At 34.9% G+C, this 26,399-nt stretch overlaps 1 protein-coding gene across 3 annotated transcripts in view; it reads left to right on the forward strand.

The window, feature by feature from the left end:
• The window catches only part of LOC136034944 (general transcription factor 3C polypeptide 1-like), a 136,030-nt gene that overhangs the window by 80,259 nt on the left and 29,372 nt on the right, over window positions 1-26,399 (forward strand). For all 3 annotated transcript variants that reach the window (XR_010619301.1, XM_065716482.1, XM_065716483.1), the window contains exons 16-20: window positions 395-629; window positions 12,200-12,394; window positions 16,502-16,724; window positions 17,369-17,584; window positions 24,914-25,251. Coding sequence is in view for 2 of the 3 variants with exons in the window: in XM_065716482.1 (XP_065572554.1) it covers window positions 395-629; window positions 12,200-12,394; window positions 16,502-16,724; window positions 17,369-17,584; window positions 24,914-25,251 (1,207 nt within the window). In the remaining variant the exon portion in view is untranslated. The remainder of the gene's footprint in view (window positions 1-394; window positions 630-12,199; window positions 12,395-16,501; window positions 16,725-17,368; window positions 17,585-24,913; window positions 25,252-26,399) is intronic.

The following is a 26,399-nucleotide window of genomic DNA, read 5'->3' on the forward strand; positions in this document are numbered from 1 at the left end:
AATGGTGTCTGTTCCTTAACTATGTTTACCTCAGGGGTCACCTATGATCATAAGTATTATTTTACTATATTTCTGGTTACTTATATGCTATCTACGTTCAGTGGGATAGGGGAGAGAACACCCCTCTCCCTCTATGAACTATGGCAATTTTAGGGCTGTATGTCTGCTTTTTGAGGCGGTTGCTTTTGCTCCCCTACCCCCATTAGCCGTTAAACTTTTTTCAATTTGCTGTTACTGATTTTTTTTTATTATTGTGGTTTCTAGATGTCTTAATAACTGCTTTAGAAATGAGTACATGAACCATTTGCTGTCCTTTTAGTCGCAATTTGGATTTTACTGCTGCGTTGGTATTAAGACGTGGACTAATTTGTTTCTTTTTCTTTTTTTTACCTAGGTCGTCGTTTCAAAGATCTATTCATTGATCTCTATTCGAGGCTAGAGGATCGCCCCATATCAATGCTTACAATGCTCTTGGGTAGCTCTGTTTCTCTGCCGAACACACTTCAGGGATTCTATAATTGCTATGAACTGTTCACTCCGGTCACTCGTTCCTTATGTACTCACCAACACCAAGAAGTTAGAAATGAGTATGATGTGACCCAATTCTCTCTTCAGACTGTGCTTTTCAGGTAATATGTTTAATATACTGCTACTGCTGCCAGTATTAATTTACTGGGACATTAGGGTGTTCGAGGCCATAGCCGTCCATGTTCATCTTCCACCCCAGTCTATTCAGAGCTTTTCTCTTTTCTTCTCTCATAAAGTTACAATTTCTTGTCTTTTGACTACCTCCCCATTCAAAGACGTCCTGCTCCCAGAGGTAGGATGTGAGAATGATGTGACACATTTTTCTATTCTGATTGCCATTTTAGGTAACATTTTTAATGTGCTATTAATTGCAGGAGCGCCAGGCAGCCTCAGACCACAGCTGAGTATTTTCCTTTTGCATCCAAATATGTTCACAGCTTGACTCTTTACTCTTGTATGAAATATGTTATTGATTGCAGGAGCGCCAGGCCGCCTGAGACCACAGCTGTGTATGCTCCTTCTGCGTCCAAATATGTTAACAGCTTGACTCTTTACTACTTGTATGAAATATGTTATTGATTGCAGGAGCGCCAGGCCGCCTGAGACCACAGCTGCGTATGTTCCTTCTGCGTCCAAATATGTTAACAGCTTGACTCTTTACTCCTTGTATGAAATATGTTATTGATTGCAGGAGCGCCAGGCCGCCTGAGACCACAGCTGTGTATGCTCCTTCTGCGTCCAAATATGTTAACAGCTTGACTCTTTACTCCTTGTATGAAATATGTTATTGATTGCAGGACCGCCAGGCCGCCTGAGCCTACAGCGTGCGTATGTTCCTTCTGCATCCAAATACGTTCACAGCTTGACTCTTTACCCCTTTTGTGAAATATTCTATTGATCGCAGGAGCGCCAGGCCGCATGAGAGCACAGCTGCGTATGTTCCTTCTACATCCAAATATGTTCACAGCTTGACTCTTTACACCTTGTAGAAATTCTATTTTTTTTTTTTTTTTATCTCTTGATTTTGACTTATTCTCACGCATTCAAAGACGTACTGCTTTTCCCTTAGCCCCAGGCAGCAGGCCAAAAAGCATGATTTTTAGCAATCTATCATCCTTCATCCGTAAAACATGACCTAGCCATCTTGTCTTTCTTTCGTTGCTGCCCTAGAACCTGGGAACGAACCATATATTTGGCAAAGCTTTTTGAGGAATATACGGTCAATCAAATGAGTACCTAAAACTATTCTTTCACCAATCGTCTTGAATAAATCGGAGGCTAATATTGCAAAAAAAAGGCCAATCTTTTGAAGTGCAAGCTTTCCAGGCGCATACAGACAATTTGCATTATCCTGCCTCCCAATATGCTAATTTTTGTTTTAGTTCTTATCTTCCTGTTCTTCCTAACTTTTCAACGGGTAAATTCATACGTTTTTCAATATTAGTTTATTTTATAGGGATTATAGACAGACTGTATTTCAGTGTAGGCTTTATAATTTAAGGTACAATATTATTATAATAAAAAATCGTTATTTTAAATATTTTATTATGTTATTTATAATTTTAGGTCGGTATTTGACATTATTTTACTTATAGCTGGTCAGTGATCAAAGAGTGTGTTAAAAATACTTAAAGAAAAAACCTCAAGTTTGTCTCTGAGAAAAAGAGAAGAAAAGACTGCACTATTTATTATTACCAATCAAAATTTTAAATTTAGTTATTACAATCTATATGGCTCTGCTTATTCTATTCGTTTTTTTTATTTTTACTTTTAAATTAAGTGAGCCAACGATAAACAAACCCATTTTGTCCAGTTGTGGTGTCTTATGAAAAATTTAAGTAGAATTATGTACATTTTATTTTTTTAAACTAGCCTGCCTTCTGCATGCTTGACTAGCCCTGCTCATACAGTTAAAAAAGAAAAATCCACCTATACTTTAAGAAAACTCGGGCCGGATCCAAATGAGCTTAGACCTTCAATTGTAATGTAGATAATAATCGATTAAACGAAATTCGACTAAAATTAAAATTTTGATGCAATACCTTGCGAAGCTGTAGAGTAAGTTCATGGGTGCAAAAGAGCATAGAAATGCCGGCTGGTTGACTTTTGATCCGTTTCGTTGCAAAAATATGCCGATAAATATCAAGATGTTCAATCGAGTATGTACTTTCATAAGTTTCCACAGTAACTGATTAGGTATGACAATATAACTGAAAATACATGAGTATTTTAGAGTGATACACATCACTCTACCATGTCTACACAAGCGCATAAACTACTGAACTTATTTTTTTGGCGATATTATCTTCCATATTTGTTATCAAGATGTTTATAAGTCATCAAATACGAACTGTGATGAAAATAGGAAGGTATTTGTGAAACATGTAGGCAACATTTTCTATTTTGTTTTAGGGCACTCTTGCTGCAATTTTACCCTCCTATTTGTAATTAGTGAATTCAAAATTCCTTAAGTATCAACTTTAGTGGTAATTAAAAACCTTTTGCAAGATAGGAATTTGTTGTTTTTGAGTCAGGACTTTTGTGTTGCAATCTCCACTTTTAAGGGAATAATCTTGATGTCCTTTTTACGAACTCTGGAAATCGGAAGCATTTTGAAAATTTTAGGCTACACATTTTGTTATTGTGCTAATGTAGTAAGCAACAAGCTCAGAGATCCTTCCATATTAAGCGCGATAGCAATTTGATTACATACCTCGTTTCGATGACGAAGCGCAACAAAATTGCAGCTTAACCTCATCCTTGTGATTATAGTCTTAAGAAACCCTTAAACATCTCCTTTGGTGACAAGCAATTTTGTAACTCACTTGTGACAAATACAACAGCCCGACTCGACGTTCAATGTTGGCTGTTAGGAATCAATCGTGTAAGCTTAATCGACGAGTCAATTAGGAGGCCAAGACAAGTAATGAGATCAGCTGGCTTGATCCTGTTGTTCCCAAGAGAAGAGCATTAGTATAGACTGATATCGATAGTTTCTGGACGGCCTCTGAGACGTCATGACATCACTTTGCATATTTTGCTGCCACATGTCTTCCATCGATACTTTCGTCGTCTAGAAGGCGTTCTTATTGGAGAGAGCTCTCTGGGAGCTGCAGAAAATGTGCTTAAGGATTATGGAAACCCTAGAGTGGAAGGCCCATTAATTATCTTATTTATTTGTTTTTTTTTAATTGGTACTCTTTATTGATGGTTTATTGGCTAAAAAAAGAAAATAATATTTTTGGGGGGGAGGGGGAGGCACAAAAATTGATTATCTACAAGTCTTTTTTTATATAAAATAGACAAAATTGGAAACTATAGAGGGATTAACAGACGAGTCTTATAACCTTCAAAAATACATCAAACTTACGTCAATTTTGTGAAATATTTAGCCGTTACAATTACGTTAAATAAGTAAAAGCAATTACGCAGAAATCAATTTTGCGAAATATTTTGCTATTGTTTCGATTTTGGACCTCCATGTTTCAACATTCACCTAACAATGAGTAAATTCAGAAATATTTAAATGCCAACATTAGTGGGGACCGAATACCAAGTAAAAATTATTATTTAGCCTCTCTCGGCTAAGAATACTTGTTCAATCACTGAAGACTATTCCTAGAATGACTTCTGAGCGATCACGAATCGTAGGTGTTGAAACATTTCTATATCCGAGGAACTATGAGGGAGAGGGTTTTGGGTAGCTTTGATCCCAGGACTGCTTTAGATCTTTTAATTACATTCGCAAAATGTTCTACAAACGATCACCACGTCAAAAGAGGTATAACACGTCTATAATTACGAAGCTGGAGGGAGGAGCTGGGAATGCCCAAGTTCCTAATTTTGGCACTCAAATTATACACGCCAGAATCCTTTGATTCTTTGATTCAAGTAGATGATCAAGCCCATGTATTGAAATATTTCTTAACTTTTTTTTTTTTAGTTATTTGGCGTGGTCATCCCACAATGATCCCTGAACAATCATGGGTAAAATAAGCTACAGCACGTCTGTACTTAAGAATGAGGGGGGGGGGCTGGCACCTCAGGTTCCTTGAATAAACTTGACAAAAATATGTGCACGATACTTATTTCGTTAAGAGATAACATGCCCACCATTCCACTAAAATATATCTTTGAGTCAAAATATTCTATTAAAACAATCCAGGGCCCTGGAGGCTAATGGCAAATATGTTCTTGAATTCTAATTTTATCCTTGTATATGTAACTACTGTCTTCAAAATCATTAATTACAAGCATTCATGGATGTTTTGCACCATTTGTATTCTACCATATATGAAGGCCCGGACAATATGATTTTTGATGTCCGATACCGGTGGATCGGTATCGTCCCGATATAATTTGTCGATAAATTATCCTTCGGAAAAAACCTAAGGCTTAAAGCCCCCTCCCCATTTTTCTGCCCGTATTCATACTCATATATTTCTCCCTAGTCTATTACACACCAAACAACAGCCTCAATAATTCACAGTGAACTCCAAAAATTAGGCCATTTACAAGAATTGTTTGATTTTCTTTGCCATTTCTGATCAGCCGCTTCTGATCGGGTATTTCAAACGAAATGGCGGATATTTATGGAAGCGACAAATAAGAAAAAAATTAATCTAAAAAGTGGGTTTAGTTACATAAACACAAATCCGTGAAAATCTGATTGAAAGAAGCGTAAGATATTTATTGAAATTGTTTATTCAAAACACAAGTTTCAATAGCGGGAATTTTGAATTATAGTTGTTCCCATATTAGTGTAAAACTTTACTTTATAGTCATATGATAGGGTTTCTTATTAACGAATTCATGCTAGACACTCTGGATACAGGGTTGCAGCTAGAGTTTTAAGTTTAGAGGAGGAATTTAAAGAAAGTTTCGACAAAATCGTTCAATATGCCGAAAAATGCAGACACATAAGCCAAATTTACAAGGTAAATATGTAGATTTCTAAGGTGTTGACACGCGGCAGTATCTCGGATCTTTCACCCACATAATTGAACATTCATTAAACAGAAACGTATGGTTTATTGTATTCTCTTTAGTTATTTTGGTAGAAGATGTATGTTCTAAAAGTCACCATGGATTTCGAATATTGCTGCACCAGGTGTGTATTGGCAACAAATATACTCTGATTTCATTTGACTCATCTCTACTGCTCTCTCCACCATGGTCAGACTTAGCTGGTGGCTCCGTCCATCAAAGACTGGAAAAGCAAAAATTACCTCAGGAAATTTGGAAGTTGGGCAAGTTGCCCAACTTGGTTCTTCTGGGCAAGTTGCGCATAATATATCAAAACTTTGAATGGGACTGAATTGCTTGTTAGTTGTTGCCATTTTGTGGGGAATAACAGATCCCTTGTTGAAAAGTTCTTTAGTAAAACATACGTCAAAAAGTTATTTAAGCTACCTAAACTTAAAATACTTAGGCCTTGTGGGTCTCAATCAACTAGGATCAGTTTTCTTTTACATAGGACTTGCTGATAGCAATTTTAAACCTGCATTAATTCAGTGGTTTAAACTCGGATTATTTCAGTGACCATAGATAATTTTTGATTTCATATAATTAAGATGCGTACTGGGAACAAGCAGAAGGGGGGAGCCTCCCGCAAGCGACGTATTGTACCCGCCGGTATGAAGTTACCCGTAAATTGCGGGGAATAGTTGAGGGGGTCCTTACACTTCTCTTGTTCCCAGGTTCCTTCATTCATTGTGAATCATCCCTGTGAGATAATTTATTCTGAATTAACTGACGCTTGATTACGAGCTTGGCTCGCCCCTGCATTAATTTTCGGACTGGTTACAGCGGCCTGATTAGCAGAGAAAATGGATAAAAATAATATCGTTTGGAATGTGGTATTGAACTTTGTGTCGAGTTCAATGTTCGCTGGCATAAAACACCAGCTGATTGTAAGCCGTGCTGTGGAATTCTTCAGTAGAGATGACATTCTAAGGGCAAAAGAACTGTTGCTGTTAAAATCTGGTCTACCGGACCCCTTTCGCAAGTCTCTGAAAGATGATGAAAATGTTTTGGATATAGCCAAATTCTTTGTCAAGTCAGCAAAGGAAAATCGTGGCCCAGTGCAAAAACGTATCGAAGTGTGCCCATTGTGCTCAAAATAACCATGGAGCAACGAAAGAAAATCCCTGCCAGAATGCGATGCGGTGCCTAAGCTGTACAAGCACCCGACACACATGCTACCACGCTAGCTGCCCATCTAACAAGTCAGCGAAGTTAATGACCCCAAACGCCCAAAATGAATGAATTTTATATTGACAAGCGTTTCGTCTCCTGGAATATGAATGGTAGTCTTAGTACCAAAATTACTGTGCTTGAACAGCTCTGCCTCACCGAAGAAATTATTTGTCTCCAAGAACACTTTCTTTCTAACGACAGTAGAAATATATTCGATGCCTTACCCTCACACATGGTTCATTTTGTACCAGCGAAAAAGCCTAAGAAACGAGGGCGCCCCTCGGGTGGACTTGCTACGCTAATAAGTGGGCATATCAACTCCGAATTGTTCGCTAGTTCCGACCATTTCTTAGCAATTAGAGTTGGCGAGACTGTTATAATAAATGTATACCTGCCCACCGACTACAGAGACGATTGCTCCGAAATGAAGTTTGCTCTAGCCTGCAAAGAACTGGGGAAATGTATGAATAAAATTAGTGCTTCTCATCTCCATTGGATTTTATTGGGGGACTTTAATTGTGATACATCCAAAAGTGAAAGCTCGCGTTCAGCTCTTCTGCATAGTCTGATTCCAAATGAAAGTGCTCTTGTACCGAAAGCGGGTGACTTTACATACATTCACCCTACCGGATTAGTTTCTAACCTTGATCATGTCCTTGTATCCAGTAGTATTTTTAGTCACTCATTAACAGTAGATGTGCTACGTGATTTTTTTGTTTCAGACCATTTACCGCTATCGTTCCGAATCAGTGCACCATTTTATCGGATGCGCGCAAATCGACCTTTAAAATGGAGAACAATCATTGAATGGAGTAAAACCGATTTGACTCAGTATCAGTACTGGCTTGATAATCTACTTTCGAAGATAAAAATACCTTTTGACTTGCTCCAAACATCAGTACCTATTCCCACGTCTGAAATTCGTCTAAAACTAAATATCGTACTGCGTCACTTATTTCGCATGCGCTACTACAAGCGGACAAATTTTGGCTAGGCATATGGATAGATTGCGGGAGACCCAAGAACGGCATAGTGAACCAAATACGGATTTCCACAAAGCGCCATTTTTCCAAAGAACTGCAAAAACATTGAGCCGCTATTTGTTCTGATTTCTCGGAAAAGATAATGAGTAATCCGACGCTTCTGTGGAAAAGTTTGACCCGCAACCAGAGTGACAGAAACGCTCCGTCAGCTCATATCTCTGCTGAGGCCTGGCAACAGCATTTTTTGAAAGAATTTTCAGAACCTGATTCCAAAGTAGAATATCCTCTTAAATGTGATCTCAATCGGATACTGTCAAAAAAGACTGTATCCACGTTTATTATTTCATTGTCTGATATTATGAATTCTGCGCAAAAAATTAAGAAACCTTTTTCGAGGGGTACAGATAATATTTGTGCTAAACACATTCTTCTTGGAAGTCCCCTACTACTTTGTCACCTTGATCTCATGTTCCAAATGGTGTTCACAACTGGAATAGTTCCGACCTCGTTCTCTTCTGGTCGTCTTACTCCTGTTCCAAAAAAAAATAAATTGCTGAATGAGTGTTCTTCATATCGCCCTATTACAGTTGCTACTACTTTCTGCAAGATTTTTGAAACACTCGTAATGCCAGAACTTACAGATAAATGCTACATGCCGCCATATCAGTTTGGCTTCCAAAAAGGCCTAGGGTGTGCCCACGCGCTTACTGCACTATCGTCAATACTTATAGATGCTGATAAGTCTGGTGTTTCGCTCGTCCTAGGGAGTCATGATGTAAGCCATGCTTTCGACTCTCTGATTCACGCACAAATTCTCCTTGAGCTATATAAATGGGGAGTTGACACGTGTGCCATTCGTGCTTTGTACGATATTTATAACCATTTTGCTGTTGTAATCAAGCTGCCTGATGGGACCATAACACGTTTCGTTATTCCAGTCTGTCGAGGCGTCAGACAGGGTGCCCTTACCTCTCCAGTTGCCTTTAATAACTGTATCCTGAACGCCCAATCCAGCGCAGTTCCTTCGTGTATTTTAAAAGGGATTGATGTGTCACTAATCCCTTATGCAGATGATATTTTTAACCCCAGTCGAACAGTACAGTCGTTCGAAAGAAACTTTACTATTTTCAGTAAAGAATATGCTAAGATTAACCTTACATTCAATAGACAAAAATCGGACGTGGTTCTGTTCAACTGGGTTGAAACTCGAGCAGGATTTACTATTAATCTAGACGGCGCGCCAGTTTCCCCAAAATCACAAATGAAATATTTAGGGCTTCCTATTGGTGACACTCTTAAAGCAACTAGAAGGCTCTTGATCCTTGATTTCCAACGTCGAACAGCAACTGCATACGGAAGCTTGGTAGCAAACAAACTTCGACTCAACCGCAAACTGCTAGCGGAACTTTACAATGCTTCTGCACTCCCGAATTTCCTATACCTTGCACCTTTTTGGCGTACGTTTACGATAACCGAGACGAAGGAGCTTCGGCGAATCTATTTCCGGTATGCCAAATACCTGCTTGCCCTTCCACCATGGTCAAGCAACTCCAGGGTCATTAAAAGATACGGCATCATAGATCCGAATGCTTCTATCAGAAGAAGCATAGAAGCTTATAATAGTAGAATTGGTCGGCACCCATGGAGTGCTATTTTGATTCAATGAATGTTTTGCTTTTGTAAGTTTTAATTGTTTTTAAGTAAGGTGAATTGTTGCAAAGTTTTTTGTGTAGTTTTTTAGGTCATTTCCTTTTTCCTCTTTTCTTTTATTCACATTATACTCCGTTTTTCATGTGTATTATGACGGGTTATAAATAAATTCAATATATATATATATATATGTATATATATATATATATATATATATATATATATATATATATATATATATATATATATATATATATATATATATATATATTATATGTAGATGTCAGCTGATAACCAATATTTTTCCGATATTTGATAATGATACTGACCCTCATATCGGTCGATAATATCGAGCGGGCCCTACCGTATATACTCACCATGTTTTGCTTTTGAATTTTAAACTGTATTGCAGTATTACCTTGTAGTCAACAAACTTAGAAATCTTTGAATACAAGCTTTGCTGGAATTACAAAGCCATTTTCGAAGCATGTAGGGTACATACTATGTTTGGCTTAGGGCGCTGTAATTTTAGCTTCGTTATGGTAATTGGATAGCCAGAAACCTTTGGAGGACCAGTGAGATCTAAATAAACATATTTATTTTCCCTCGTGTCCAACTTAGGTCTATTCATATCTGAAAACCGTGATTTTCCAAGATTTTTCTTTTGGTTGTCTCAAACTATGAAGTTTTTAGGGAAGCACCTCATTTAATCTGTGTTGTCCTGTTGAACCATTAAAACAAATGAGCAAACTATTTTGTGAAACTTGACAATGCTTTCATCTGTAAAAATCTGTAGATTTTCGAAGACAATTACCCCTATAAGGGCAAGCTATATCATCTTTAGTTGTTTTGTACCATATGTTTCAGCTAATCTTTTGCCAATTTTTCGCCCACGATTTTTTTTATAATGTACGAGATACCTTTAATTAATAACTTTGGTGGACTGGCGCACCGTTTGCAAAATATTGACTATGGCTGCTTACTTTCGACCTCTGTGTAATTAAATTGTCTAGAATAAGCAAGATGAGCAAAATTGGCAATATACTTGTATAGCAGTATAGCAAGAGCAACATGTTTATATAAATGTTGTTGACATTCGTAATGATGACGCGACACATAAAAAAAGCTTCGATAAATTTTGTATTGTATTTTCGTAATAAATTACATGTTTCGTTCCTGCTCGCCTTTGGAATATCATATTTTGTCAAATAATTTAAAACCAAAATGAACATAATCTGTATTTGGAATTATCACAGCAATTGAAAGGGTTTGCTTAACCTTGAAATTGAAGAAACACTTTAATTCTTTTAGTTATTGAAAAAAAAATTCATAATACGGATATCGCCAATTCATTAAAACAAAACAACAGTCAATAGATTTATTTAAAAAAAAAAGAAAAAAAGTAAGTACACCATCTTCCTTTGAATTCTTAAGTTAGTAAATTAGATTTTTGAAAAATACACTATTTTTAGCATTACTATTTTCGTCGTTTAACATTTATTGTAACTTACACTACTTCGTTGTCTGAAAAACTTCTAATGTTGACTCACGCTATTATGCTTTAGCTCCCGGTATTGGGATGATCCTGATGAAAGATGACGGGAAACATTCTACAAGATTTGCATTCCTAATTTTGTTGTTTAACATTATTTTTAACATACGCTACTTCCTTGTCCAAAAACTTTCTAATGTTGACTCACGCTAATACGCCGTAGCTCCTATGGTTTTGATGATGCTGATGGAAGGTAGTGGGAATTCTTAAGTTACTACGACTGGACTTCTAGAATATGCGCTATTTTTAATGTATCATTTAACGTTATTTTTATCGTACGCTACTTCGTTGTCCAAAAACTTTCTAATGTCGATTAATGCTATTACTTCGTAGCTCCTGCCATTTGAATGATGCTGATGAAAAATAGCGGGGAATCCTTAAGTCACAAAAATAGGACCTCTTGAAGATACGCTATTTTTAACACTACTACTTTTGTTGTTTAACGTCATTTTTAACAAACGCTACATCGTTGTCCAAAAACTTTCTAATGTCGACTAATGCTATTACGTCTTAGCTCCTGCCATTTGGATGATGCTGATGAAAAATAGCGGGGAATCCTTAAGTTACAAAAATAGGACCTCTTGAAGATACGCTATTTTTAACACTGCTACTTTTGTTGTTTAACGTCATTTTTAACAAACGCTACTTCGTTGTCCAAAAACTTTCTAATGTCGACTAATGCTATTACGTCGTAGCTCCTGCCATTTGGATGATTCTCATGAAAAATAGCGGGGAATCCTTAAGTTACAAAAATAGGACCTCTTGAAGATACGCTATTCTTAACACTACTACTTTTGTTGTTTAACGTCATTTTTAGCAAACGCTACTTAGGTGTCCAAAAACTTTCTAATGTCGACTAATGCTATTATGTCTTAGCTCCTGCCATTTGGATGATGCTGATGAAAAATAGCGGGGAATCCTTAAGTTACAAAAATAGGACCTCTTGAAGATACGCTATTTTTAACACTGCTACTTTTGTTGTTTAACGTCATTTTTAACAAACGCTACTTAGGTGTCCAAAAACTTTCTAATGTCGACTAATGCTATTACGTCGTAGCTACTGCCATTTGGATGATGCTGATGAAAAATAGCGGGGAATCCTTAAGTTACAAAAATAGGACCTCTTGAAGATACGCTATTTTTAACACTGCTACTTTTGTTGTTTAACGTCATTTTTAGCAAACGCTACTTAGGTGTCCAAAAACTTTCTAGCGTTGACTTAAATGAATTCGTTGAAACTTGTTTTAATGGTTTCTTTGCGTTTTTCTAATGCAGATTAATGTTTTAGCACTTACATGAATACTGATAAGATGTCCAGAACTCGTCAACTTCTTGCCATCTATCAAATGCATACAGATAACGTGTTGCGAGAGGCTTTCAATAATTTTAGAGCTTCTGGAGTTCTCTCAGCAGTGAAGAAAAAGAAAAGGTCAGATAAGGCTGCTGCACTTCGAGCTAGACTGGACTACAGATTGTCAGTCAGGTAGAGAATTTGATTTTATTTTCAATTTGTTTGAATGCTTCCAATATTCCTGAGTTTTACAGGGTTTCCCCGCGGGAAAATTTTGGGTTCTCTGAAATTTTCTCTAAAATTAAAACTTATAAATACACGGACGTTCATACCTAATTCAGATTGCTAATTTTTGTTTGTTAATTTTTCTAGAGATTTTTGGAACTTGACTTTCCTTCTCAGAAGTTTGGGAAACCCTAAAATGTCCCGGGATAGTGTCTATTAATTTATTTCTTAGTTGCTGTTTTTTGTTTGCTAGGATAATTTGTTAAATTTTGTTTGCTTTAGTTTTCGGGGAGGATTTTGAAGAACTCGATTTCCCTTCCCAGAAGTTCGGGAAGCCCTGAAGATTTCCTGGCATAGTGTCTGTCAGTTTGGTTCTTCATTGTTGTTCTTTGCTTTTTTTCTTTTTTTTTGCAAACACAAAAATTTTTAATTCTTGGAAAGATTTCGATAAACTCGATTTTCTCTCGCATAAGTTAGGGAAATCTTGAAAATTTTGGAGATAGTGCCTGTTAGTTTGTTTCTTTTTTGTTGTATGTTGGTGTTTTTGTTGTTTTTGTATTCTTTTTTTTTTCATTAGTTGAATATGAATAACTAAATTTATACAGTTTTTAGAATAGCAACTGAAGTGCTCTATCAGAAGGAAACGAAATGAGTTAGGTAAATTAAATCAAAACTGTTGGTAATTCAATTTTCAATCCAAATCTGTGTTTGACGACACTACTACAAGAAAATTGCTTCAAAATGGAACATCGGGTTTGAGCAAGCTTAGGTGCAAAGTAAGAATAGATCCTATTAAATAAAATCATGTTTAGGATCCTCGATTTTTTTTAAATAAAACTTATTATATCGATATAGATACGTTATTAAATTTCTCAAAATAAAAGTTGCTGTGACATGCAGTATGTCTGAATGTGAAAACATGGGTAATATATATATATATATATATATATATATATATATATATATATATATATATATATATATATATATATATACATATATATATATATATATATATATATATATATATATATATATATATATATATATATATATATATATATATATATATATATATATATATATATATATATATATATATATATATATACTAGCTGTTGGGGTAGCCCAACCCAACACCTAGTTGGCGCCATTGTAGCTGTGTCCCTGTGTCCCACCTGTGATATATATATATATATATATATATATATATATATATATATATATATATATATATATATATATATATATATACATATATTTTTAACTACGTAAAACTTGCGAATATACAACATTCTTGGCTGTCCCATTGTCTGTGTATATAAATAGATTGCCAGGTTTACCGACTCTTGAACATGAAACATATAATTGTCTATGGGAAAAATAATCTGTATTCAGATCTGTACCTCATTATTCTAATGATTGCCCTTGAGCTTTGTTGATGGTGATTGTAATCGAACATTCCCTGTGTCCTCGTCGTCATTTATATATCCCCCTGTGCCCCCCGGCGTCCCCGTTGTTGTTGATTCCCTGTGTCCCGGTGTCCAAGTCTGTAATTTCTCTTTGAGTGTCCCGGTCGTCATTTATATTCCCTGTGTCCTGGTGTCCCGGTCGTCATTTTTGTCCCGGTCGTCATTTGTGTTCCGGTGTCCCGGTCTGTAATTTCTCTTTGAGTGTCCTTGTCGTCATTTATATCCCCTGTGTCCCTGTCGTCATTTGTGTCCCGGTGCTTTGTTGATGGTGATTGCTAATCGAACATTCCTTGTGTCCCGGTCGCTTTCTCTTTGAGTGTCCCGGTCATCATTTATATTCCCTATGTCCCGGTCGTCATTTGCGTCCCGATGTCCCGGTCTGTAATTTCGTCAGTCGACAAACATGACGTCAGTCGACACACAAACATGACATCACTCGACACACAGACAGCTTATTTTTATATATATAGATATATATATATATATATATATATATATTTAACTACGTACAAATTGCGAATATACAACATTCTTTGCTGTCCTATTGTCTGTCCATATAAATAGATTGTCAGGTTTACCAACTCTTGAACATGCAACATAATAATTGTCCATGGGAAAACAATCCGTATTCATATCTATACCGCATTTTTCTAACGATTGCCCTTGAGCTTTGTTGATGGTGATTGCTAATCGAACATTCCCTGTGTCCCCGTCGTCATTTATATATCCCCCTGTGCCAGCGGCGTCCCCGTTGTAGTTGTGTCCCTGTGTCCAGGTTGTCATTTATATTCCCTGTGTCCCGGTCGTCATTTGTGTCCCGGTATCCCAGTCTGTAATTTGTGTTTGAGTGTCCCGGTCGTCATTTATATAGATATATAGTTACAGTTTCATTTCAGTTTTTTTTCTTTTTTAGTTTTTTTTTTCTTGTTTTTTTCTTTTTAGTTTTTCTTTTTTAAGTTTGTTCTTTTTATTGATTTGTTTTCTTCAATTTGTCAATGTTCATTCTAACATTGACACTTGGAAAAATCTTTACGTGCCAAGCAAGCTAAAGCTCCAACAATTTATAATAAACCTCAAAATTTTGGGTATCTGTTTTAAGGTTTTCGAATTACCTTAATCTTTTGTCAAAATATATTGAAATATTTGTGCAATTCCCAGTTTTTTTTTAGTTTTTTCTTTTTTTAGTTTTTTACCTTTTATTTTTTTATTTTTTTTTACATTTTTTCTTTTTAAGTTTTTTCTTTTTTTAATTTTTTTTAATTTTTTAGTTTTTTTAGTTTTTTCTTTTTATTTTTTTTTTTAGTTTTTTACCATTTTTCTTTTTTCAGTTTTCTTTTCTTCTTTATTTTTCAGACGTCATATGCAAACCCTCAATACAAAAATACATACAACTTATTTTTATAAATAGATAAGATATAATCTGGCGTAACAGACATAGTATAACAGACATAAAAGACAGACAACTTATTTTTATATATATAGTATATATATATATATATATATATATATATATATATATATATATATATATATATATATATATATATATATATATATATATATATATATATATATATATACAGTTTCTTCTTTAGTTTCTTACTTTCTCTCAGGAAAAATATCTTGAATAATATAGGCCCTTCTCTTCTATACTAAAACTCCACCCTCTCTCTCTTTCTCTAGACTCTATCTAGGTGAAAAATGATAAAGTTAGCCTATTTAGACCAAAAACAAAAAAAAATCTCTTTGTTTTCAGGTCAGATTCACAATTTACAAAGAGGTACAGCTCAGGAGACCAACCAATCCTTTGAGTCAAGGGGTGAGGCACTGGCCAAGTGTTTCTCCGCAAGGGTCAGTCCTTCGTCCAAGCAGTGACTCACCACCAGCTGCTCTATTTTTACTTGAAGCTAATTAGCAACTCTATGAGAAGCTACCAATCACAGGCCAAAAGAAAGATACGTGGTATTTAAGATTAAGCGGGGGAGGTTTGAAACAACAAGTCTCAAAGCGGAAATAAATTTAACTTAAAAAGAAAAAAAGGACATTTATCCGATAATTAGCACCAGGGGCCCAAACAATAGGTCTACTTCCTTGTCATTTATTCGGGCAGGTACTGCTCTCTAGGAGGAGAGAGAGTAAAAAGAGTTTTAGGGGTGTAGGAAAGAGTTCCTATATTGATCTGAGGGAAAAAGTAAACAGGAAGGGTGTGTGAAAGCGCAGGATGGCTAACCCCCAACTTCCTATTGCACTTCCTAGCTGAGAAGCCATAAAACAGAAATCAGCATTGCCGGTAGGGACTGTAAAGTCCAGTGCTAATTTTTTGCCTTTCTTTACCTTTACATCATTTGGAGGGATAATTTCTCATTTCCTCCTTTTCTTCGGCTGACATATCAGTTGAAGGGAAACTTTTAAGCTAACTATGTTTCTATAAATTTATTAATTAGTTAAAGGGAGAATTTCAAGTTGATTCTTTAAGAGTTTCATTCATTAGTTAAAGGAAAAGCTATGAACTGTTTATATTGCTATAACAGTTTGGCTCACGAGGGAAATTTTCAAGAATGTTCTTTTAGACTAATTCTTTCAAACATTTTTTTTTTTTTAGATTAATCCATCAGCTGAGAGGGAAGTGTCAAAGCGATTTTTTTGCCATGATAGATGCAGACGCCTTTACGTCTAGAAATATAAAGAATGTATATGAAAATTCTTCTGAGCTGTCTCTTGACGAATATAACGTTGTTGGTCAGAAGGAATCTGGATTCTGCACTATTTACACATCTGCAGAGACTATATTCAGTTTTAAGTCTACTGTTGAGGTCCCTGATGAGGTGTGTTTCATCAGAACTTTTGTTTGAATAGTTGTTCTTAAAAAATTGGGACAAAAAGTAAAATTTTAGCGCGCAGAGCATGGGGAATAATTTTCTATTTTTTTAAAGTTCTAACGTTTCTCCTCACTTTCATTAAAAACTTGTTTTTTTTTTTTTTTTTTTTTTTTTCGTTCTTCAAATCATGCCTGGGCCTAACCGAGATACGGTATGGGGCTTGGGATTTAATATTTCAAAAAAAAAAAAAAAAACTTTTTCTATAATAAGATGGGAGCTATCATCTTGCAGTATCTATATTCAGGCCTGATTCGAATGAAGGGAGTTTAGAGGTTAATTTTTTGGGTGTTAGATTAATCTTTGTGGTCACATAAAAAAAATAGGATTTTTATTTGTACCGGAATGAACTATCTCTAGATTTTTCAAGGAAACTCTTGATACATTAATATTTCTCTCTCTCTCTCTCCTCTCTCTCTCTCTCTCTCCCTCTCTCCCTCTCTCTCTCTCTCTCTCTCTCTCTCTCTCTCTCTCTCTCTCTCTCTCTCTCTCTCTCTCTCTCTCCCTCTCTCTTTCTCTCTCTTCTCTTTATTTTTTTTTACGTTGTCCCCGCTCTTGTTCTTTCTTTCTTAACACGAAATTGTTTATTATAGCTGATTGTATTAAATCCAGACCAACTTCCAAAAAGTGACAATGTTGACGAAATTGTTAAACAGCTTGAAGGAGTTTTAGTCAAGATAGGAATGGAGAAAGAAAAAGCCAGATCTATCCTAGAAGCTGAGAAGGTGGAATATCAAAAGAGTACTGGGAACCAGGAAACGACATCAGTTGGTAGACTCACAGTAAGAAAAAACTTACAGGAAGAATACGTAAGCAACATTTATAAATAATGACTGGTATAACATAAACTCATTTGTAAACAGTTATATTTTTTAATTCTAAACACATTTATCAAACAGTAAATACGTATAAAATATCATTTGTGAAACAAGAAGCATGATAAGTTGTAACAGTTAAGACCTATTCAATGCAGTAGCCAAACTCTTGTTTGTAGTGATATTTGCTCTTTTTTAGTTTTATTAAGCTTATTCAGCTTTGCTTGTTTGAAGATTTATTTATTCGTTTATTCTAGTACCTGGTTATTTGTTTGTTTGCTATGATTGTTGATTTGATTTCTGTGCGTTTTGGGTTTCATTTATTCTCTAATAGTAATTTTCGCCCTTTTTTGGTTTTAATTTATTATAGGAATTTGTTTCTTCTGGTCTTTAGTTTCATATGGCTCATTACTTTTCTTCGAAAAACTTCTTTTTCGGAAAGTTTTCTAAATGAATTTCTGTTCGTTTTTTATTGCCAAGTATCGTTTTTGATTGTGGAGATTTAGTTATTTGATTTTATCGACTATTTTGAACTAAAATGGAATAATTGTGTTGAGGTTCTTTCAGGTTCATCACGCTCGGTTCTTCCATTATAATGGAAAATCTCGATAATAATAGAAAATTTTTCAATATATTTCATAGTTGGGAAATATATTGAATAGTACGTCGGGAGAGTGGCAAATATATTGGAAAGTTATACTTATACCGAAAAATGGATTTAAATGTGTTTTATGCTTGTACATATGTCGGTACCCAATCTAGATGTGTGTGAGCATAGGAATCTTACTATTTATAGTGTTTTTATTATTTGTTTGCCTATTATTTATTTGCCTATATGGGTGCCTTTCCTATTGGACCAATACACGGTTTGTTATATTTTAGAAAGCTAGGCCTGCCTAGAGTCTCAGGCAGCTAAAAAAGGAATGGTAGGAGTACTGGTTGCCCTATGACTACTTTTTAATATGTTCCTCAGCGTGCCCTGAAAGTTTAAACTTACTATCTCCAGCTGTTCTTGTGATATTGCAGATACACCTTTCTTATAAACAAGGTGAATATAGTATCATTAGGCTTAGTATAACATGCCCCTCAACATTCCCCGAACTTAACCTTAATACCCATAGCCTTCTCAAACACACCTAGAATAAAAAAAAAATCCTCCTTTCTTCTAATGATAAATCATGCATGAGAAACAGACAAATCGTATAATCCACAATCCTTACCCTGGGAGATGGGGGCAAACAATGTCGCTTTTTCAAAATCGTGATTTGTGATGAGGGGAGGGATCATTTAAAAATGACATTAGGGGCTGGCTACCCTCCAATAGCTCTTCAACGTCCTTCTGATAATCAGCACGTATGCAGTGTGTATATTATGACCAGCATCCTCTCCAAAGCTGTAGGGGGTTTCGTCATCTTCATTGACATAGTTACTTGATCTTTCGACTATTTCAATAAGATGTCTATTTTGAAATTTAATCAAACATTTTTGAAGGTTTATAACTAAAAAGGAATAGGATGGGGCGGGCAGCCCTCCAACCAGTTTTCAATATGTCCTGAAAGTTCCAACTTAGTACTCTCCGCTGTTTTTAAAATATTGCATATTCTCCATTCTGATAAACTGGATGCATGTAGTACCTTTTAATGTAGTATAACATACCCCTCAATATTCTTTAAGGTTTCATCTTGATACCCTTGGACTGTTTCGGATACCCCCTTAACAGACATTTCCCCCTTTCTTAATGATGAATTTTGCATGTAAACAATGGGCAAATTGCATAATTCATAGTCCTTGTCTGGTTATCCTAGCCTGATAAGTCAAGAATTTCGGCCACTGTTGAAAAGAGGGGATGCCTAAAAAGAGCAAGATTCAACATCTCAACATGCCTTGAAATTTTCAACTTAATACCCTCAGTAGCTCTTTAGATATTGCTGAATATTCCATTTTCACAATCAGCAAGCACATAAAGTGTTTTGATTGTCTTCGGCATCTCACTCAACGTTTCCTTAAAGTTTTACCTTAATGCTCTAAGCCTTTTTAAAGACACAGATCAAACATCCACTCTTTTCCAATACTAATCCTTATAAGTCAACCATGGGCAAACTCATAACTTATAGCTCTTTCTCGGAGGCTAGGGGGAGGTGTGTCAACCCCATAGGCATAGTTATTTGACCTTTTGATTTTTTTTTTTACAAAATGGCTATATAAAAACTTTTATCTGACGTATTTGGAGAGAAAAGGGCGGGGGGAGTGGGTGGCTGACTGCTCTTTGATCACTTTTACTCTTAACAAGGGCACAAAAACTTTCGATTTCCAATCAAAATAACATACGTATTCCCCTTCCATAAAAATCTTAGATGTTAACATTGAGCACCAAGCATAACTTATAGCCTTTGCCCGAGTTTTCGGGGGGGGGGTATATCAAACCCGGAACCATAGTTATGTGACCTTCGGGCTATCTTAAACAGAATAGATATCTAAACATTTTGATCGGAAGCATTTGGGGAAATGGGTGTGTGTGTGTGTGGGGGGGGGGGCTCATTGCCCTCCGGTCACTTTTGACTCTTGAAACGGGAACTAGAAATTTTGATTTAAAATATAATGAGCCTCCTCTTAGGTTTATGTGACCACCCTTTCCACATGAAATGCCTATAGGGGAAAAAACATTTAAGCCCCTTTACTTTAGGGAACGCTATAGTGTTCACTCTGAAATGTTTGACTTTCTCAATTTTTGCTTCTTAACAGCACTAGTCTGTTGATTTTTTTTTCTGTCATTTTTTACTTTAGATTTCATTCTCTCAAAATCTGTATCACCAGACAGCTCAGTAGCCATCCATAGCGTTTGAGCACATGTAGTTTCAGTGGCTTTTTGTCTCTTTTAAATCCATTTTCACATTTTTGAGCATTGTTTGTTTATTTTTAATATAGTGATTTTTTTTTTATCTCTTTAAAAATTTGTCTTGTTTCCCTCTATGATGCTTCAGTGTCCTGCTAAGCAGTGGAAAAAAAGAAGAAAAAAAGAGGGCACATCAGTGCTATCCATCTAAAAAGGGATTTTCCTTGTTCAAGCCGGGGTCCTGTAAGTTTCCTATATAAGGTTTCTGACTGAGGGTTAGGTGTATAGGGTTTTCAATGGTCTTCTTTTTGTTTTGATCCGACGGCATTTGTAGGGGGTGTGTCAGGCCGTTTTTCGAAAATCCCTTAAATTTGTTTTCAAAATAATGTTTTACTACTAAGACTAATCAATATAATTAATGGTGTGTTGATTTTAAATGTTTTCAATTTTTTAGCTTTAATAAATCCAAAATTATTGAAACTTTAAAGAATAAACGATATTATATGTGTATTAAACTGCCATTCAACATTCGTTTGTTTATTTCGTTCAATAATCTTGGTTACTGTTTTTTATTATTATTATTTTTTTACAAATAGATTTAAATGTAAAACATTACATATACATTTAAAATGTATATGTTTTCAGTCAAGTGCAAACTATGTTCTGGTCTACAGATTATGTTCTGGCTTTCATTTTTGGTTTAATGTACCCCTTTAATTTTCTTTGAAAAACTTATTTCGTGGAAAAAGTTTTTTGAGTTTTGAACAGTGACAGTTACGACAAAGATTAATGAGACTTTTCATCATAAGTAACATCCATAAAATATTTGACAAATTTACTAAAAAGTAAACTCATTTGTAAAGCCTCATTTATAAAACTGCAGTCATAAAAACTAGTAACGTTTATGAAATTGTTAACACGTAATAAATTATTAAATATAATAAACTTTAACGTAAACAGTAACAAAAAAATATCAAACAGTTCGTGGTAACGAACTTTGGTAAGGAGCGACCCGGCTCAATAGTAACCAAAACTCTAAAAAATTGAATTTTGATATCAATAGCTACATCAAAAGAATCGCATTTTAATGCTGATTTTAAATATATAGGTTTCATCAAGTTTAGTCTTACCCATCAAAAGTTACGAGCCTGAGAAAATTTGCCTTAATTAAGAAAATCGGAGGAAACACCCCCTAAAAGTCGTAGAATCTTAACGAAATTAACACCATCAGATTCAGCGTATCAGAGAACCATACTGTAGAAGTTTCAAGCTTCTATCTACAAAACTGTGGAATTTTGAATTTTTTGCCAGAAGACAAATCACGGGTGCGTGTTTATTTGTTTGTTTTTTTTTGTTTTTTTTTTTCCCAGGGATCATCGTATCGACCAAGTGGTCCTAGAATGCCGCAAGAGGGCTCATTCTAACGGAAATGAAAAGTTCTAGTGCCCTATTTAAGTGACCAAAAAATTGGAGGGCATCTAGGCCCCCTCCCACGCTCATTTTTTCCCAAAGTCAACGGATCACAATTTTGAGATAGCCATTTTGTTCAGCATAGTCGAGAACCATAATAACTATGTATTTGGGGATGATTTACTCCCCCACAATCCCTGGGGGAGGGGCTGCAAGTTACAAACTTTGACCAGTGTTTACATATAGCAATGGTTATTGGGAAGTGTACAGACGTTTTCAGGGGGATTTGATTTTGTTTGGGGGATGGGGCTGAGGGAGGGGGCTTGGTTGGAGGATCTTTCCTTGGAAGAATCTGTCATGGGGGAAGAAAAATTCAAGGAAAAGGGCGCATGATTTTCTAGCATTACTATAAGAAAACAATGAAAAATAAACATGAAAACGTTTTTTCAAATGAAAGGAAGGAGTAGCATTGAAACTTAAAACGAACAGAGATTATTACGCATATGAGGGGTTCTAAAAATACTTTGGCATAAAGAGCGAGGTATTTAGGAGGAGATAAATACCTCGCTCTTTATGCTAAAGTATTTTTAGTAATTTCAACTATTTATTCTACGGCCTTTCTGATTCAGGGGTCATTCTTAAAGAATTGGGACAAAACTTAAGATTTAGTGTAAAGAGCGAGGTATTAAAGAGGATACAAAACCCCTCGTATACATAATAAAAATATAAGATTATGAAAGTTTGTTACTTAAGCTCCTAATTTATAAGTTACGTATATTTTTTACTAATAAAAACGTTCGTTAAAAATTAAAAGTTCTAGTTGCCTTTTTAAGCAACCGAAAAATTGGAGGGCAACTAGGCCTCCTTCTCCACCCCTTATTTCTCAAAATCGTCTGATCAAAACTAAGAGAAAGCCATTTAGCCAAAAAAAGAATTGATATACGAATTTCGTTTTAATAATTTATGTGCGGAGAGCCAAAACCAAACATGCATTAATTCAAAAACGTTCAGAAATTAAATAAAAAAAACTAATTTTTTAGCTGAAAGTAAGGAGCGACATTAAAACTTAAAACGAACAGAAATTACTCCGTATGTAAAATGGGTTGTCCCCTTCGCAATCCCTCGCTCTTTACGCTAAAGTTTGACTCTTTGCCAAAATTCTACTTTTTAAAACAATTAAAAGCTTTAGCGTAAAGAGCGAGGGATTGCGGAGGGGACAACCCATTTTATATACGGAGTAGTTTCTGTTCGTTTTAAGTTTTAATGTCGCTCCTTACTTTCAGCTAAAAAATTAGTTTTTTTTATTTAATAAATAACAAGAGACGTCAGTGCTACCCATACAAAAAAGTAATTTTTCTTCTTGTTTAAGTTGGGGGACTGTAATTACCGGTACAAGGTTTTTGGCCATACTGACCCCTATGGTGCAATTCTTACTTTTAACTGACGCCATTTTCGAGGGGTTTCAGGCTCTTTTTCGAAATGCCATAAATTTCTTTTCGCAATCAACTTTAATTTTTAAGATCATCCTAAATAATAGCTACCATTCTTGAATCAGTGTCAGATGGCAATTTTTTCTCATTAAGCAGTTTTTTTCAAAACGCGTTTTTCAACTTTTGGTTACTACGGGCTTGATTTGCTTTTACTTGGTTACAGCTACGGCTGTAACCATGGTAGTTAAGACATAAATTACTAGGATAATTTACAAAAAAAAATAACATTCATATAAGCAGTAATAATGAGACATATATTGCTGAGATAACTTATAAACAGCTTCATATATAGTTAACTTATTCATGAAACAGTATGCAAATCTGTAAAACATCTTTCAGAAAACAGTAATCAGATTAAACCTTAACATTTATAAATTATTAAACTCATTTTTAAAACAGTAAAGGAATCATTCATTAACAGCAATAGTTACGAAATAAATTAACGGAATTATTTGTAAACAGTATCATTTATAAAATAGTAAACTCCTTTATGGAACAGTAGACTAATTTGTAAAACAGAAAACAGTAAAAAGATTTGTAAAACACCATTTATAAAGCCATAATATTAAACAGTAGTAACAGTTACGAAGTAAATTAATGTAATTATTTCGTCTGTTTGTACTAATATCAAAGCAAGAATATTGATAATCGAGTAAATTGAATCAATCAAATAATTTATTACGTTAAATCAAGTACGAAATTACTAACACGAAAAGTTAACCTCTTAAAAGCTTAGCTTGTGTGGGTTATAGTAAAATAAGACTAAAACACACAAAAAGAGAGCAATTAATGTGTAAATTATGTAAAAAACATTTAAAAGGTGAGGAAAATTGTTAAAACCATAAGGTTCTGACATGGGGATAGGCTGCTGGGCCCAAAAAACTCCGTCTACCTGATTGAAACCAAACAATACCTGCTTATGAGCTTCATGTTTTACTGAAATAGCTTTTAGTGAAATTTTGAAAATAGAAATAGTGTAAATATTTATGGGTTTAACAGTTTAATAGTTTTATATTTAACAGTTTAAATATTTAATAGTTTGATATCTATTTTGTTAAAATTAAAACATACTTATGTCTTTTTTTTGCCTCATAAGTAGAAAAACTCCCCCTCTGAAAAATTCCCACGAAAAATCCCCCTATGGATTATTAACGATAGTATTTAAAAAAAAAAATCCCTAGAAACTTCTCCCTCCCCTGACAGTCATTCTCCCGAAAAATGCCCCCGTGTAGTCTGTCGAGGGAAATTCATCTATGGAGGAAATAACATTTATTTATTCGAGGGGGGGGGGTCATAAAACGATCCCTAAAAAAGTCATTGATGAATATCTATTTAAATATTGCAGGAACATTTATTAAAATGCCTCACTAATTGCCTTCATCTCTTTGCGTGCTCATATGCAATCATCAGTGACACTTTCTTGGTTATTGTAGTTTTTCTTACGCGAACGAAAAGGAAGGATAAATCGCATGGAAAAAAAACATTATTTTGCTATGCACGCATATCATAATGGAATTATTATATGCGGAATTATATAGCCAATTCTTTTGGTATACACATTACTATTAAATACGTATTTCCTTGTTTTAGGTACCTATACTGCTTACAGATAACGTGTCCTTCATCAACGAGACTCGTAAAGATACTAATTTAAACACCCGTCTACTAAATGCCACCGCCAAACATCTGTGTTTGTCAACAGACAGAAGCTTAACAAGCGGTAAAAATGAAGCCCAGGATATTGAATGCGACCTCTTTGTCATAAGAGCATGTCCCCTTAAAGTAAATATGCTCCCCCATCAGGAAAAGGATCTACCCCTTCTGTCAATTTTCATTGATGATGGAGAGCTGAAAAGCAGCAAAAAGTGTCAAATGACTGCTACGGTGACAAAGAAGTCGAGCTTGGAAGAAATGATCATTTCAAAATCGTAAGTTTTTTTTTCGTTTGGATTTGAAATAGCAAGAACAGTAAAATTATCCTAATAGTTAAATAGTTAAAATTAAGGGCAGTTTAACTATTCTGGTAGGTATTTTTTATTCCAGGTAGGTTAAATAGGTAGTTGAATTTAAGATAATGGTCCTAATAGACACGAAGTTCTGCTTTTCTTCCCCTCTCCGTTAGTGGTTCTGGCCTCTCTTGCGCCCGGGACAAAATCTTGACTAGCCCTCCCCCTTCCTCTCACTCCAAAAATTTTCAAGCTTAATTTTAAATTTATTGACAAAACTTTTTCGTTTTATTAGTCAATCAATAATTTATTTTTATTTTTATTTTATTAATTATTATTCTTAAATCAGTATTATTTATACTTAATTATTGTAATTATTTTTAAGTTTATTTAAAAAAAATGAAACATAATTGTTTGAATTGGTTAAGTAGAAATATGCATAACCACTTATATTCTTCAGATATAGCGAAAATTGGGAATTCAGGTTTTAATGAAAACGGCTTTCATATGTCTTTCGTACGGTTAAAAAAAAAAAAAAAAAACACGGGTGAAAACAAGCCAAAAATAAGCTACAATCGTGTGGCATCAAACTGTTTAAGATGGTGTCGATTTTCTTTTTAAGGTGTAGTAGTCTTTGATAAAAAAAAATGAAATTGGTTTTTTGCTTACAAAAAACCAAAATTTAACAAAAAACTGTTGTCAAATTTAACTAATTGGTTTTGTTTATTTATTTCTGCAGTTGAATGTAGCAGCACTGTAGAAAATGTGGTACTTCATAGTACCAAATACCCCAATACCCTTCATAGTACCCCAATGACTTCATAGTTTTGAAAAAACCCAAAGAATAATCTTTAAAAATTGTGGTTTTCAGGTTTAGACAGACATGAGATGGGCTGAGTAAGCAAAAAGCGTTTTTATTTTGATGTTTTTTTTACTTTAAAAATTGTATTTAATTGGAATTAAGCAAGAAAATAATAAACCATCCAACTGAGAGCTGGGGTTGTAAAGCTTGGTGTAATACAATTATCTGATAAATAAACTGGAAAAATGAGAGCCTACTGAATTTCATGGTGCAGAAATACGTGTAGAACTATACAACAGGGACCCAGCAGTGTACATTCAGCTATCAT

Source organism: Artemia franciscana, chromosome 13 (genome assembly GCF_032884065.1).
Source record: "Artemia franciscana chromosome 13, ASM3288406v1, whole genome shotgun sequence".
In the NCBI taxonomy this organism is placed as follows: domain Eukaryota; kingdom Metazoa; phylum Arthropoda; class Branchiopoda; order Anostraca; family Artemiidae; genus Artemia; species Artemia franciscana.